Source organism: Notolabrus celidotus, chromosome 8 (genome assembly GCF_009762535.1).
Source record: "Notolabrus celidotus isolate fNotCel1 chromosome 8, fNotCel1.pri, whole genome shotgun sequence".
Lineage (NCBI taxonomy): Eukaryota > Metazoa > Chordata > Actinopteri > Labriformes > Labridae > Notolabrus > Notolabrus celidotus.
In genome coordinates this window covers 21,450,381-21,467,841 of record NC_048279.1, presented here as the reverse complement: position 1 = coordinate 21,467,841, position 17,461 = coordinate 21,450,381, and the positions used below count along the sequence as shown (strand labels likewise).

Genomic DNA, 17,461 nt, shown 5'->3' with positions numbered 1-17,461 from the left:
TCTGATGGACTTTGGGTTTTCACTATTCTGTACCTTCCTATCTGTGCATGCTCAGAGTGAAAACGTTGGATATGATGGGTTATCAAGGATCAAAATTAAAGGTAAAAGAAAATAGCTCTCTAACCGTATACTGTCAAATAAGAGCAAACAACACCACTCATTATATGACAAACTCCATCAAGATCCTCTCCTTTTGTTCCTAAAAATGATCGCCCATTGTGCTAACCCTCCTCCGCTTGTTGCCAATCACTGGTCTCCATGGAGACCCTGGCCTGATGGGAGGATCCACCTGACAGTGAAACCATCTGTGGGTAATATCAAAGCAGCCAATGAGGAAATGAAACAGAGGAATGGAGTGCCCTGAGGATAAAACACAACAACGCATCTCCCTGACTGAGATGAAGATGGAACTCACTCCAGGAGAGTGAGTGGGAGGGAGGAAGGAAAGAGAAACCGTAATGAGTGAGCATGTGTGTGTGTAGTATGTGAGAACATGGGGGGGTGAATGTGAGCACTGGTGTGTGATTGATGTGCCTTGTTGTGGCTGAAGTTGCATGTTTGGGAAAACAAGGAAAAACAATCTGCAATCAAATTTTGAACACTGTTTTGTTCATTTTTGACAATTTGGGCTTTTATTGAAGAGGTGAGACGAAGACAGACGGGAAACGCAGAGAACAAAGAGGGGCAGGTGTTGAGCCGGGAGGACAGGGATGAGGTCCAAATTGTTAAGTAAAGGAATCACATGCCTGAACAAGTGAGCTGCAGGGCCACTCTGAAATTAGATATATTGAATTTATTAGCTTGTTTTTAAATTGTATTCATTTATTTATTGTCCTTAAATTCCCTTCATGAACAATAGAACTGGGATGAGCTGCTGTTCTATGTGAGGTTAAGTGGTATCCTACAGGTTTTTTCTCTCTACTCGAAGATTTTAGTTTAATTACATGACGAGGGAACGCAGCTTGTCACAACTCCACAGCTCCCTGACTGACCTGCAGAAATGGCCTTGGATTATGAGTGTTCAGCTGTGTTATTGCTCCTGTTCATATTGACCGTGTACAAGCTTTCAAGCTTATTGGAACTTCCATAGTAATAAAATAAAGCATGTTTATAGGAGCTCCTGTAAAACAGAAAAGTCACAAGCTGAGCCCGTTACTCAATGGTCAGTCTGCTGGTGTGTTTTGTTTCTTCTGCTCACTAAGAGTTAAAATTTGCGAGAGCTGAACAAACAAATAAAAACAAGTGAGTACAGAGAGTAAAACTTTACAAAAAAGTGTAAACCTAAGTGAAGAATCAAGGTTGACATCCAGAAAAGGACAGAACATCAGCAAGTATTGTTTGGAACTCTGGTAGGTAGAGGTCAAAAACATGCCTGTGGTTACCACTTCATGCTGAAGTGAACCAAAAAAAGATCTCCATAAAACAAAACGTTGTCCATCTCACAGTAAACATTAAAATCAATTCTGAAAAGTTCCTCACCATCACAGAAACTAACTGACAGCCGACATCATTGCTATGTTTGCACAGACCATAGGTGCAAGATAAAAGAGACGACATCGACCTGTCCTTCCACCCACCGTTATGGGGAATGTAAGATCTATCTACGATAAGGTGGACGAGCTAACCCAGCACCAGAGGGAATACTGGCAGAGTAGCATCATGCTAACAGAGCTAACACCGGACATGAATGCCACATTAGAAGGATTTCACCTGCTGTGGGGGGACAGGATACAGGAGAGCAAGACTGAACTAACTGGTGAAGAAGGCCAGCTCAGTCCTGGACCCTGTGGAGGTGGTGGCTGACAGGAGATTTATGGCCAATTTGTCTTCTCTGATGGACATTTTTTTTCTATATATGTTCTTGTTGAAATTCTTGTACTTCACACCTTCTTGTTTTGCTGCTGTAACTCCACGAATTTCACTGTTGTGGGACGAATAAAGGAGTATCTTATCTTATCTTATCTTAAAGCTTTTGCTTAGCTTAGCCCAAAGACTGGAAGCTATACACAGCTGGTTTGGCCATATGACTTATACCATGTTATTACAGGGACTATGCACCATGTCTCTGCTTGTGATTGTCAGACATGTGATCTAGATAAGTTTTTTTTGTATGTATTCGTCTAAGATTTGATTTTTTTTTTCTTCTATTGAATCTTCATTTAAGCCTGAATTCCCTCACCTGCGTTCTTCTCCCTGTGTTGAAGTGTTGATACAATGCACAAAAAACGCAGCAAACATGACATGAGGTTTTTATTTTTTCAGCTTTTTACCAAGTAGACTCATCCTATGAAAAGATCTACTAGCCAGCTGCACACCCTCCACAGTAGAGTTGGATGCTCACTGGTCGCCTACAGTACCTTAAAGAGGGTTTCAAAGTGCTGAATAGACTGTTTCAAGCCACAAGACTCTGTTGTCCTTTTAGCCTCAGATTGTTGGTACATTGTGTTTCCACACTGCTGAGTGGGCTGTTTCAAGCCAGTGGGGTCAGCTGTCCCATTAGCCAGTTACACTACAAAAACACTCATTAAGCCTTTATGTTGTTGGGGGCCCTGCTGGCTTTGTGATTCTGCTCACTTTAAGGCGAGAGATAAGAGTATTTTCTGCTGCTTCCATTTATGTCTGCTTCTAACAGGGGAGGCTGCTTCCCAAGGTTGGAAAAGGTCAGAATTGATGGAGGGCTTTGATTGTTCTACTACAGAAGAATCTGAGCGTCAGAGGAGAAATAAAACCAAAAAGCACGAGGCACTCTTATAAATGTGATTGTAGTCTCACAGCAAGGAAAGAGATGTGTTTTTATTTCATCATGATTCGTTGAAAGGAGAATAAATGTGAGGCTTGTGCTGGCCACAGAAGAACAACAGACACGTGGACGCAGACCTGTAAGGTTCAAAAGACACCCAAAGTGCCACTTTACTTAAATTTTCAAAGTTACAAATAAAAGTTCACTTAGTTGACATGGTGAAGATTTCAATCATTAACTTTTCACTGAACATATCCAATGTTAGGAGGCTGTACAGAGCCCCTTCTCTGCTCACCTTCATGTTTCCTCCCAGCTCAGGAGTAGCTTTTTCCACTAGTGTCCTTGCACAGTCAGTCGAACAGCCTCAGCGGCCCTACTTTTTTTCTTTAGCAAAAGCACAGCCGACTGAGACGCCCCAGATTTGGACTGTAGGCATTGCAGTTCACTTTTCCTACGCTGCTATCGCTCTGCAATGCAACTTTCTACCTCCTGAGATTGGGAGAAGAAACCAAAAAAAGACACTAGACAGCATCAACATAGCAACAAAGTATTGTAGCAGCCGAATAGGCATCACTTTCTGTTTGAGATGCATAGAGCTAGACCTTTGCCAGGTAAATCTCTCTTTTACAGAAACACGATGAGAAACATGCAACAACAACGACAATACATCATTAATCTCATTGCTTCCTGGGCTTTCTGGGACATTCAAGATCAACGGTTAAATAATTTACAATCCTCCATGGAGAAACAGAGAGAGAGGGGAGCATCTCAGAGCCGGGGAACATGGCGTAGGAACATCTTTGAACACTGGAAAGAGCCCGATGAAGAAACACAGAACATAAGAATGAACCGCTGATAGAAGTACAGGAAAGGTAATCCACAATCTGGACTTCCTGGAGGGAACATATTTACATCCAGCTAATGTGTCTGGGCTCACAGACTGACCAGAGGCTCTGACATGGACACATAGGGAGAGGGAAAGGGAGGGGATACGAGAGAGGAGGAAAGGAGAGGGTGTAATAGAGGATTTAGAGAAGTGATTCCATGTTAGGAAGGTTAGAGATCACATGTGTGGGGGAAAGAAGAAGGAGCAAGTGGATTTTCTGAACAGATTCTGACAGGTCTTGACAGTTGTTGAAATCTAATAGTCCCTCTGTTTTCTGTCGGACGAAAGAGCAAAACATTGAAAATAAGAAGTCAGATGAGGCTCACTGAAGTAAGAGAGATGACAGGAGTTCAGGAGTCAAAAGATGGACTGCAGCCAAGGAGGAGAAGGAGGAGGAGAGACTGGAATGGCTTCAGATCTGTGCTGAGTTAACGGGAGTTTCCTGGTCGGCTGATGGCAGAATTAGATGGAGCAGAGCTACCAAACATAGCCCATCTCGTCATCCTTATCATCTTCCTCGTCCTCGTCGTCCTCAATGGCTCCTCGGGGGTGAATCCGGCCCCGTCTCTTCTTCTGCCGGCTCCGCCCACTCTGTGATGGCTCCTCCTCCTGGTCATCAAGGAGAATGACTGCACCCCCACTGCCGAAATCCCCTGATGTCTCCTGATCCTCGTCTGGAGGGTTGATACACAAACAGAGACAAACAGGTTAGGAGCACAGAGAGATTACTGTGAAGGGCAGAGGCTGGGAAGTGTCACGTTTTTTCACATTTTACTTGGAAACTGACCAGTGTATTTATATTAATTTAAACTGGGGTTGGTAGTCAGATTTAGATACTCTTTTTGTCATACTGGTTAAAATGATCTTTATGTCCCGATGGCAATCAATACATAATGTGTTCTTTAAAAAGAGTGAAATAAAGCTGCTATCTACAGTCGGAGTAAACCTGTGAAAACACCAACCAATCACTGTTTTTGGGGTCCAAAATTTTAAACCAATCAAATCCCGTCCTGCCGTTCTGCCCGCCTCCTGCGCATACATTTCTCCGGTGTGTACTCCCCGTCCCCGTCTCCTGCCTCTGCTTCCTCTGACGCTACTGACTGCCCCTCTCGCTCAACCTCGGGACTGTCCCCTCTGACCCAATGAGGTGCTTTGCTCAGGACTGTAGTCCGGATCAGAGTCTAAAAAAGCTCTCACCACGGGGGCTCTGACAAGCAAAATAATTAATGACATTTAGTAAGTCCTACAGAAAATGTATATATACTGTAGCGTCCGTCCGTACGCTGTAGGGATGACGAGCCGAGTCGTGAACATGTTGATCTTTAATAACCGGTCACTGTCGGCCGTGATCACGTCAACCAACAGATCAACAATCAATGTTTGAATGAATGAAAAACTCTTCCTCTTGTCTATCCTGTCTTGTACTCGCACACTCAACACTTCTCCTGATGCCTTCACTGACTGTCAACACTGTAGGAATTAAGAACATCTACACTGAACACGTTTAACAAACAGTAGGGTTGTTACAGTTTTATATGTGTTATAACTTTTCTCCTGATATCGTGTCACCAGTACAACTGGATAATGCTAGCATGACAGTTGTGAGTACTAACAGCAGCCATGTTTGTTTGTGTTTTTAACTTTCACTATGATAATGTTTTGGTGAAGACCGGTTTTGAATCAGTCACGATCATATGGTCGTGAATCAGCGGCGCTCGTGCATGTGAGTGGGGGCTTCGTTTTGGAGGAGCTCCGAGGGGAGGGGGGAGGGTTTAGACAGAGTCCTGAGGAAATGCTACATTCAAATTCATGCTAGTTTTCCGAGACTACCAACCCTAGCTGTAAATATACTAAACTCAAAACTATAATGATATTATTCTGGACATCAAACGGCTCTCTTGTAGAAGAAGCTAACACAAGCCTTCATCACAACATCAGAGTTTAGAGGTTGTCTAAGTGGTGAGTTCAGTGGTGCTACACTGAACTCAGTTACATACAAACAATTGTTTTTCTGCACCAACATTACAGTTGTGTAACAAAAACATCCACAGAAGTCATCATCTCAGCTGCTGCCTCCAGCGTTTTATGAGAACAAGACTTTAGAATCCTTGCAAGTTTAGTTCAAACACCCTCTCTACTTCTGGGCACAAGTGTACTCTGGTCGAGTAGCGCTTACAGTGTTAAAATCAGTTTGGTGTCCTTGTGTCTGGGCTTTGGAGCAGAAAGCTGCCGCATCTCTACCTACTTGTTATATGCAAGGCTGAGAGGGAGAACTCTAGGCGGCTCCAGCCTGAGGCCACTCAGCCAGAGCTAGATGAGCTTGTTAGACTGCAGACAAAGGACTGCTGCCGTCAGTGTGTGTGTATGTTAGTGTGTGTGTGTTTGGTGACCAGGGAGACTCCTCATCAATATTTGAAGCTGCAATTACAGGCTTTGGACTGAACTGGCATTGGAGTGAGCTGTAATCTGTGACTGTGAGTTGGCTGTTTGATTGATAATCAGTATGTCTGCCCGGATTCTTTCTGGCTAATTATTGCTCTTTTTTTCCTCAGTGAAATGCCTCTGCCATTGATTTGCAGCAAAGTGCTTCTATTGGCTTTTTGACCATTCCCTTTGAAAACCCACTGCTGGTTTGTTAACTATGACACTGGCATATCAGAGCTCTTAATTACATATATTCTTTGTCTAGGAGCATCCCTTTGATGCAAACATCAGCCAGTAGTTCAAGTGTTTATTCCCTGCAAAAAGGTTCAGCTCAGGCACTATTTATTCATGTGTTAAACCATTCTTTTGACATTTCTCTTCGCTGACAAGTGTGACGGATTTTCCTATTTGACTTGCAAGACGCTCGTGTTTCATCAAAGCAGCATGAGAAGAATATCTGAAGCAGATAGAATCAGGTATATGACTGATGGCTGATAAACCCGTCAGAGTGGATCCAGAGGTGTGCCTCATGCTATCTATTTCCTATGATTGCTGATGCATAGATTCTCGTAAAGATGAAGAAAAGAGACAAAAGACAATCCTTCCTCCTCCTTTCGGTGTGAGCATTATGTGTCACAGAGAAGCTCTACAGTCTGTCTTGTCTGCAGCAGATTAAAGACAAAGGAGAGAGAAAACAGGTGTACAACAGTCCATCTGGATCAAAGCAGTAACTCTGAGAGACAGATGGACAATAAGGGCAAACACACAACCAAAACCATTGTTTGGCTTTAACTGAACATGTATTGGAGTGCTCAGTCTGTGTGTTTGTGTGTGTGTGTGTGTGTGTGTGCGTTTTGGTCTTACCGCAGTTTGGATTGCCTTGTTTCCTAGAGCCAGCAATCTCATTGCCGTATTTGTCCACACACCAACACTGGCCAGTGCTGCCGTGACACTGGGTCGGTTTGAAGTAGCCCTCCTCCGTACAGCGCGGGATGTAAGAGCCTAAAAATGTACAGGAGATGGGAGGATGACAGGAAAGATGGGAGAGAAGGTATCAGAGGAAAAAAGGAAAAGGTTTTTCTTCCGGTAGTTTGACCAGAGTTCTTGTGTATTCACAGAGGGGGATCAACAATCAATTACAGCTGTGAAGGTTGCAGGACAACAACCATACATCCTGCTTAAAGAGAGGCAGTCACTTTCAATATCACACACACACACAAGCTCTGTTACCTTCATTTGACCCAGTCCCGGCTCATTTTTCATGCTGTTTTGTTGTGAGCCGAGCTGAACGATCTGCCCAGCGGGGACAGATGACATGAGTACAAAATGTCAGGATGTGCTTTGAAGTGTGCGTAGAGTGTGTTTAATGCGTTAGATTTCTTTTGTTGGCTTGAAAATATTGAGAGGGGATACATTTTTTCGGATTAAGGTGTGTGTTAGTTAGCATGGTGGCCATGTCAGTGTCTTTGACATGAAGATGTGACTGACAGCTGCAGTTGATCCAGACTGACCTATGAGGCTCTTCCTTCGACTCTGACTCCGGATCCTGCTCTTCTCACTTTGGCACGGCAGACCTGTAACCAGAAAACATACTGAGTAGTTAAAATTGTAAAAAATACAGCTTTTGTGTTTTTGTTTTTTTGTCTCCTATCTACCCTGAAGTTGCCCTAACTTCTTAAAAGCTAACATTATTGGGACTTGCTGTTAGGTGGCTTTAAGAGACCTTCATAAGGGGAAAACAAAGTGACGATCTGAGTCAGATTCTGTGTTTATTTCATAGTATTGTAATATCATATTGCTTAGTTTGTAAAACATGACAATCTATTGAATGTTTGCAGTTGGCCATACGTTGCTTACACCACCCCATTCATGTGAAGTGTTGCAGACACATTTACAACATATATTGTAACATTAAAATGTGAGGGTTAGTCGTACTTTCTTGCCTTTTGTGTATAACTTTATATGGTTGGCCCTTGTTGTCAAAGCAGTCTAAGGTGAGGTGGTTAACATTAACAAACACAATAGAAACAACTGTAGTCAGAATGGTACTGTTGATAGAAAAATATGAAATAAAAAGCATTAACTATTTTCTATGGTCTTGTAGTGTTCGGACAAAATACAGACATTTGTGTTTGTTTTCGCAACTACAACAAATGTCCGAAGTTTTTGGTGTCTGGCTCTAACCTTAGATATCTTGGCTGTGCAACACAGACTCAAAACAGAGGTAGAGGTGGATTGTTTGAGGAGTAGGAGTGGTTTCGCATGCCTGCCTATGCAACTCACTTATGCTACACCACTACAGGAGCAAATTCAAAGCAGCTTCTAGAAGCTGTGTCTTTCCAGGAGTTGATCTTGAGGAAGTATGCAGAGGCTTTTAGGCTTCCACATTTACAGGGGTGGTTTGTATGTGTAATCTTTGCGCACATTCACAAGTTTCTGCTAGTTACAGTACAGAGGAGAACTTTCCTTTAACCTCCTGTGAGGACTTTTCAGCTGGTTATGAAACAGATGGTAAGAAGTATTTATTCGTCTAGATCGGGGGTTCGCAAAGTGTGGGTCGGGACCCCTGGCAGGTCGCGAGACACAAATGGGGGGTCGTGAGATGTCTTCCAGAATTAAAAAAAAAAAGTTATCTAGAAATAGTAAACTTGAAATGAAACCTTGAAAATAGAAAATGTAATGAGTTTTCTGCATTTCTATTTGCCAGATGACTCCTACGTTTAGGGTTAGTGAACAGTTAATTATCAAAAGCATCAGTAGCAGTAGAAACACAGCCACATGCTTATATAGGTAGGCTATTTTTCTGCAGACCAGCTAAATGAAGCCACATTAAATCACTCTGAGGGACAGTGGGGGTTGCGAGTCTTGGCACCAGTATTTTGGGGGTCACAGGCTGAAAAGTTTGGGAACCCCTGGTCTAGATGGCCTCGAAAAGCAGATACGATTGTCAGAAATAAGATCGATTATTTCTCAATAGTTAACTTTGACTACTCAAACCACTGCTAAAGAGCTAGGTGTCGGATGCTGCATATGCTACAGATCCACCTTTGTTTACATTTTCTATTAAAAAAGTTCAAGTTGGACATTTAAAATAAAGCTGGATTAAATTTTGGTCAGAAGATAACTTCCTTCATATAGAACAAGATCAGCAAAAATAGGAAACCAAGAGCTTTGTCCACAGGGAGCGCCAAAACCAGCACAACATAAAACATCCACACAGGAGCTTTAATTTATTAAACAGCTGCATCATAACGTGCATACCCTGCAAGGAAGTCACCATATTAAGTGACAAGTGTATTTTTTTATTTCGTCTTTTATATTTCAATAGTCCATATCTTATCCAACTCTTTCATCTTCCTTCTCCTCCTCACCATCAGGCTTCTGGAAGCAGTAGCACCACTCGTTGTTCGACAGCTTTCCATCCTTGAAGGAGTCACAGGAGTTGAAGAGGGGCTTCATGCACAGCTCGTACTTATCCAGATAAATGGCACTCAGCTCTGATTGGTCCAGCAGGAGGTCAAAGTTCATGTCTAGCTTGTTGAACATCCAGCCCAGCGAGTCCTTACAGATGGGCAAGATGCTGGTGTCAAAATCTGAAGGACGAATGAAACAAGGAGGGAGAAACGGATAGAAACATTTGCTGAAGTTAATATTTTTCAAGTGCAGGTTTTGTCAAGGATGCTTTTCATTTATTTTTTTTATTTTTCAAAAGGTACACTGAGATTTGAGTGTGTCTCTGTGTGTGTGTTTGAGTATTTGTGTGTCTGGTGGCAGAGTTGAGATGTGCTCAGACATGTTGACATTACAGAAAACAGAGCAGGGCCGCTGTCAACATCACCGCCAGCCCTCATGAGGACAGAGAAGCGTGGCTGCTCAACAGAAAAAGCGCTATACAAACACACACACACACTTGCATGCACATACACACACACATACACACAGATATATGCGCATATTGTGAGGGGCTGTACTCACGTCCAGTGGCAGAGTCAAAGCTGTCAGAGGATTTGAGGTCTCTGTTGGCATCGAGGTGGAGAACTCCGAACCAGTCCTTGAGTCTGGCAGCCAGGCTGTGCAGCTCTGTGTCAGTGCAGGCTGCAAACACACACACCACACACACACATACGAATACAAAGACAAACAAAAGATAATGAGGAAAGGCATAGCTGTCAATCTGCTTCTGTCATCAAAGAAGAAAAAAGGATTTCTTGGTGGTTATCAGATCTTGATTTCATTTCAGCTGTGTACTTTTCTCTCTACGTCCTTTTTTATTTTCCTGTCCAACTCTTCTCCTTGTCTCCTTGAGTAAACACTGGGGTGATAACACACACACTGTGAACTGTGGCTATCTCTTGACAGTTTCCATAGGAACCCAACCCTGACATGCACATACTCACAAACACACAGAAATACAATTGTAACACACACACACTCACACATTAGAGTTACTGGCCTGATGTCATCTCTATTGGTTCATCATTTAGAGTCTAAATGACTACACGCTCTCAATCACACACAACTAATGGGACAATTGTCTGTTTCAAGTCCCAAATGTCATCTTTCCCTGAGAGGGAAACAAAGTGATATCTCGCAGTGAGAGGCTACTTGATACATAATTTTATCTTCTGTGGAGATAAATCTGCACGTGTGGGTATTTATGTTGTTATGCACTATCACACTCCTCTTCACAAGCACAAAAGACAACTTATCAAGCAAGACCACGCTGCTCTCCATGCTACCACCCAAAGAAAGCATAAACTGAATAATATGATCCCTCTAATTAAAAGTATAAACCAGTCTCTGTTGCTGCCTTTCATCAAATCCCTCATTTCCTCCGCCCCTCAGGACTGACAGGGTCTGCATAAAACTCAGCCTGTCTCCCCCGCTCCTCTGTCTGTCAATCTCAGCCTTGCTTTTTTTCTTTCTCTCCTCCATGTGATTGACAAATTTTTTTCTGTGCTCTGTTTCTTTTGAGAGCTTGATAAATGTGCCTGAAGGACAAGAGCCTTTCCCACCTCGTGCCGAGGCCTCCAATTCAGAAAATCTGGTTTTGTAGCAGCAGATAGAAAACACAGGAGGTTAATAATCAAGTGGGGCTATTATCTTCAGAATTGAGCAAGCAACAACCTCTGGTCTCAAAATATGAAGCCCATGTGGAAGTGTTATAAACTGCAATTCATCGAGAATCCGCTTGAGGCTGGCTGCAGAAACACAGGAAACCACATACACACCAATTCAAAAAAGACGATCTTTGCAGCAATAATAAACATATTTACAGCCTGGTTCAAAAAACGGCTTGGCTCTACAGTAGCTCATTTCTCTATCGGCACACACTGTACGGGGGGTGAATTTTTTTCTAACGCGACGGTTCAGAAGATATTAAGATTATGAGTTTTTGCCCAAATAAGGACATGACTGACTTGACTCCCAGACGGGAACACTTAGCTGTTGGCTAGAAGGCTCAAACTCCGCCCCTTTATGTCACACTCTGCCTGGTTGAGTTCGGCATTTCCAATATGGCTGCCGCCGTTGATTGTCTTCAAAACAGCGCTCAGGAACAGATGGTTGACGTCACGAATACTACGTCCATATTTCATACAGTCTATAGAATTGAGGCAGTCTGCTGCAAAGTCTGTGGAGTTTTTAGCATTCAAAATGACAGGTCTTAATCCAGATCACAAGGATTTAGACTTCTTATTCTTGGAAATAGGGTTAGCGAACAGAAAAGAAGGAAGAACCTGCCGCTACCAGCTGTTTGACATGCAAATACACTGAATCTTAGAGACACATAAGGGAAAGGGAGAGATAATCTCATCCTCTGTCAAACACACACACACACACACACACACACACACACACACACACACACACACACACACACACTGAGTAACACACTGATATTTACTCTAATAGAGACAACAGAGCAGATTTGTCCCTGTGTGAAGGCCTGGATCACACTTTGCTGTCAGACGATAAAGATGTCTGAAGCATCACATCAAAGGCAGTGCAAGCACACACCACACACACACACACACACAAACACACACATTCACACACACACGCACACGAACACACACGTCCACTCACAAACATGCTAAAAATCCAGCAGGAGTGTTTGTAGTGAGCATTTCAATGCTCTGCGAAGAGACACTGTCAGATTTCTTATAAGATGAGTTTTTGTTTTGGTCTCATAATACTCCTTGCAGTATTTCCAAACTGTTTAATGCATCCTAGCATGGATCCAATTTTGCACACACACACATATGCAAGTACACACACACATACATATTTTATAGATATAGTTCAGGATGGTGTCATTATTGCAGCTGCTATAAAACAGAGGAAGCCTCAGGAAACAGACAGGAGCTGAGGAGAGGACAAATAACATTTATCTGGCTGGCTATCCGTGTGACATTACCCCTGCAATCCCAAGGTGCTGTGTGCGTGTGTTTGTGTGAGAGTGTTTGTGTTATAACCCTTCAGGACCAGACAGATAACATTTCAAAGTGCTCTTCATTTCCACGGTCTGAAGCAGAGAGAGAGGGGGAGCAAAATATCAACAGCTAAACATTTCATGTCCTCAATTAAAATTCTTCCTCTGGCAGAAGAGGAGTGACCGTTTGTCATCCCCACACCAAGATTCCCCCCTCGATACCTCCGTCTCTGCTCCCACTTTGTGGTTGTGGTTCTTTGTTGTCCTTAAGGACTTCTTGCTCATTTCCCTTTATGCTTGCTCATTTCAATCCCTCTCTCCTTTCCTCTGTCACTTTTTGAGATTCAATAGAAGCCTCTTATCACACCTTACTCTTGCTAACTCAGTTTCTCTTACACTTAGAGAGCCTCTTTGATATACGTCGCTTGTCTATTCCTTTTTCTCACCTAAATTGCTTTGAGTGCTTTGATTCCCATCTCTCCTTTCTCATCCGCCTATGGACTCCAAAGCCTTAAGTGTTTGTTTTTTCCCTTAGATATCAACTCCCTCTCTTCCTTCTTCCACTTTTTTCCACTTTTGACTCCACTGCTCTCTCCATCTTTTCCTCTCAAGTCTGTTGGACGTTGCAGTACAACCCACAATGAGTCCACATGGACCTCTCTTATCCCAAATTGTGACCCAAATTGTCTCAGACAGACCAGACATTGTTGCTTTTGTGCTTGGAGTCCTTTTGATGGGCAATGAGTCAGAAAACTGGGGCTGGAACATTCACAAGCCGAAGGACACAACGCACATGTTGACCGCTTATTTCTCGCAAACATTTTCCGAGCCACTGCGAAATCAGGCGGGCTTAAACATGTCAGACAAACATCAGAGACTTTCCACGGGCTGTTATTAAGATTACACTGTTACAGTAAAACTAGACTTAATGTGGGACTAAACAACTGAAGTTGCTGCTGTCAGTACAAAACCTGATGGACTAGTTTGACAGATTTCCCACTCAGTCTCAGGCACACTATAGGTGCACAGGACCTGGTATGTCCAGCTGTTCCCCAGTGTACATGGTGGTCACAATGTCTGTTGTTCAGCAGGTCATTGAATACTGACAGGCCAAGGTAAACAGAAACAGAAAGGATGCCAACTGTATACAGATATTTTAACAATACCAAACTGCTATGCTACTAGCTCTGTGAGGCTGCTGGTTTGAGCTAAATTTATTTCAGTTTTTTATTTTATTTTATCTAACCAGGAGAAAACCACATTGAGATTAAAAATCTCTTTTTCAAGTGTGTCCTGGCCAAGATCAGCAGCAGCACATTCCAGAAAAGTTACAGACAAACAACACATAATTCTAAAACATTACAACACATCACGGGTTTCAGAACAAAAGTTATCAATCAAAGGATCTACAAACTGAAGCATCTTCCTCAAGAGCCTTCAGTCTGCTTTTAAACACAGTTAAAGAGACAAACTCACTCAAACCCAGGCTCTCCTGCAACAGGTTCCAGGCTGCAGGAGTAGCATATCTAAAACTCTACCCATTTCAAGACACACTCTGGGGACTGAAAGCAAAGGCAAGTTTTGTGACTGGGTCACAGAGCGGAGACTGTAGCTTCCAGTATTTTTTAAATGAATAAAGTCACATAAATACGAGGGAAGCAAATTTAGAATCGCCTTATAGACAAGGACATGCCAGTGATGTAGCCTACGGGTAGACAATGCAGTCCAGCCAACTCAAACATACAGGGAGCAGAGATGGGTTAGTGATTTAAAACCTGTAATGAACCTCATGCCACGATTGCCCTGTTGCATACGTAGTTTAGCGGGCTTGCAAGCTAAAACTTGCTATTAGCTAACCAAATAAAAAGTGCCGCTGGGGCTGATTGGAAAAATCATCAGCTTTGCAAGGTATTGGTCAGAAATCCAAGTATCCAGAATATTAGAGTTGGTCTGTTTGAACTGGAAGAGTCAGGGCTGTTATGAGTAATTACTAGTGTCACATTTTCTTTTTTCAAGTTCTATTTTGGGGTTTATATGCCTTCATGTGGAGAGGATAGGACAGTGGATTGAGCAGGAAACCGAAACAGAGAGAGTAGGGTGTGGCATACAGGAAAGGTGCCTCAGGTTAGAATCGGACCTGAGCTGCTTTCTTGAGGACTATAGCTGAGTAATCCAACAATTAAGAAACCACTGAGAGTACCCTGACTGCCTACATCGTCACCTGGTATTACAACTGCACTAACCTCCACCGGAGGGCTTTTCAGAAGGGTGGTGAAAACTGCACAGCTCCGGACAGAGCTGCCAGATCCTAACAGGATCACCAAAACCTTCCTTCAGCCCCGCCACAAACAGTCTGCCAGCTGCTGTAAGGCAGACATGATTGCACTGGTCCTGCACCACCAGGCTCAGGGACAGCTTCAGACCTGAGGCCATGAGACTGCTGAGGCTCCCAGGCTCAAAGCCATGTCACTGTCACTTTACCGTTAGGTTGTCATTTTGATGTATAAACATAGTCGCGATCACATTTTTGTACCATGTATCATCTATACTATTTCTATATTTTACAAAATTTAGCACAACTCTCTGTCTCACATTATTTTTTCACATCATGTATTTCCTTTTTTTTTTATATACGTCCTGTTTGAGCAAACAACTGGACATTTATAATGTACTAATCAAATGGATTATAGGGATGGCATCATAAAACCACAAAAAATATGTCTCATGAAGTGGGATGAAAGAGCCCTTGTGAATTCACACCTGGGGAAAATGGTGCACAAAATTAACAATGAATTTAACCGGCCCTTCAATCATTGCAGCCCCCTGTAACTGCTCATGACTGCACTTAGTGTGTCATAGGAAAGTTAACAATATTCTAATGAGATTAAGAAGAAAAGCCGACATAAGTGGGATCACCTCATTGGCTTTCAGGAACTGGAGGCTTACTTGTTTGAGTGGTAAGTTTTAAGTGATTTGGCAGCGAATATAACTGTTCAGTGTAACAAAAGAGACAATGTGATATTGACGGAATCAGAACAGCACAACACTTTTTGCTGAAAAGTTGCTGCTCCAGATCTTCACATCTTCTCCTCAAAACGGCTGTTTCCCGAACCAAACAGCTACTTCCTGACTGTTCCAGTTTATATGCTACTGTGCAATGAGACAGACACGAAGTCCCAGAACTGATATTATTGGCTTCACTTCCAACCCATCACAGGTTGTTTGACAGTGAACTTTTACCCGGGTTGAAGTTGTATTCGACAGACAGCCCGACACAGCAGCTGCTTTTCCTCAGGAGAAGAAGAATTGATCAGCTCCGCCTCAAATATCAAACGCTGAATCATGGCTGGGAATTACCTTCTTATCCTTCTGCTTTCCTCCCACCTGCCCCTTCACCCAACACTTCCTTGCTTCTGCTATCTTTCATGTCTTCAAACTCAGATCAGCAGAATCTGGCAGCCAGAAAAATCCCACAAGCTATCAGTTTTTGAAAGACTGATGTGAACACAAACTATCAGCTGAATGTGGAAAAGTTATTGCTTAACTGCACACATTGTCTGTGTACAAGATGAAGTGTAGAAACAAGTTTTCCTTTATCTATCGGGTGAAAAAAACACAACATAAAAAACATTCACTTTGTTAATAGCTCTAACAGACTGACACTAAAAGACACTGATCTGATCTGACAGGAGTACAGTCAGATAGAAGATTGACATGGAGACACAACAATCTCAGGCTGAAGACAGCAACAGAAAACACTATTCACTGGGGTTTATTAACATCTTCAAAACTGAATCACACAATAACCTTGTCCTTCATCAAACATCTTTAGATACTGCTAAATGATTTAACGTAATGTTTTGGAATAAACCTCATTGTTGCCTGGATGTCAGTCATTGGCAACAACATAATCCAGGACCTAACCCATAAAGCTCAGCACCCCTAATGTCAAAGTCTGGAGATCAGGGCATCAGAGCATCAAAACAAAGTCTAGGGCTTCTGATCTGTTGGCATAGATGGAATTATGTTAAAGCTACTTACACAATTAGATAAAGCAAGGCTTTTCAAAGTCTGACACTGCAGCCCACCTCAGGCAAAATCCAATTTAAGTAGTAAAAATCAAGTAATGTCTCCTTGGATATGTGACCCAGTGGGATACAGCTTTAGCTCCACATGCATATATTTACGATTTCTTCAAGTTTATTTTGCAAGGTTATTCTGCTGACAAAAATAACCCTTAAAATGTGGTGATTTTCCTGAAAATTATGAAGTTATGGATGGGATTTCAAAGCAGATTTTTTTAATGTCTGTATTTTTGAAAAACTTCTGTAACAAAGAAATGTTAAAGAGGAACACTAAGAGCATATTCTACATATCTCCATTCATGTTCAGATTGCAAGAGGTTACAGATTGAAGAAACCTTTATTGTCCATCAGCCGTCCAGCTGCTGACATGTTGAGAAGAAGGCTAAATATGATGGCTAAGGTGCTCTTTCACCTCACAATATCTTTGGCTCACATCTCTTCTGTTTTTTTTAACTAATGTGTATATATCAAGCAGCAACCTCCGGTCTCAAACTATGAAGCCCATGTGTTATAAACTGCAATTCATCGAGAATCCGTTTGAGGCTGGCTGCAGAAACATCGGAAACCACATACACACCAATTCAAAGAAGACAATCTTTGCAGCATTAATAAACATGTTTACAGGCTGGTTCAAATAACGGCATGGCTCTACCTTAGCTCATTTCTCTATCGGCACACACTGTACAGGGGTTGAATTTTTTTCTAACGCGACGGTTCAGAAAATATTAAGATTATGAGTTTTTTTCCCAAATAAGGACATGACTGACTTGACTTCCGGACGGGAACACATAGCTGTTGGCTAAGAGGTCTCACTACGTCACACTCTGCCTGGTTGAGTTCCGCATTTCCAATATGGCTGTCGGCGCCGAATGGCTTCAAAACAGCGCTCAGGA

The 17,461-nt window shown here is 42.5% G+C and overlaps 1 protein-coding gene across 3 annotated transcripts in view; it reads right to left on the bottom strand.

Annotated features, from left to right (window-relative positions):
* Positions 1 to 2,880: 2,880 nt before the first annotated feature.
* spock1 (SPARC (osteonectin), cwcv and kazal like domains proteoglycan 1) overlaps positions 2,881 to 17,461 on the bottom strand; it is a 152,681-nt gene continuing 138,100 nt past the window's right edge. For all 3 annotated transcript variants that reach the window (XM_034690196.1, XM_034690198.1, XM_034690197.1), the window contains 5 exons: positions 10,026 to 10,145; positions 9,422 to 9,643; positions 7,562 to 7,624; positions 6,915 to 7,052; positions 2,881 to 4,300 (listed from right to left, as the gene is read on the bottom strand). In XM_034690196.1, coding sequence (XP_034546087.1) covers positions 4,104 to 4,300; positions 6,915 to 7,052; positions 7,562 to 7,624; positions 9,422 to 9,643; positions 10,026 to 10,145 — 740 coding nt within the window. In that variant the 3' untranslated portion in view covers positions 2,881 to 4,103. The remainder of the gene's footprint in view (positions 4,301 to 6,914; positions 7,053 to 7,561; positions 7,625 to 9,421; positions 9,644 to 10,025; positions 10,146 to 17,461) is intronic.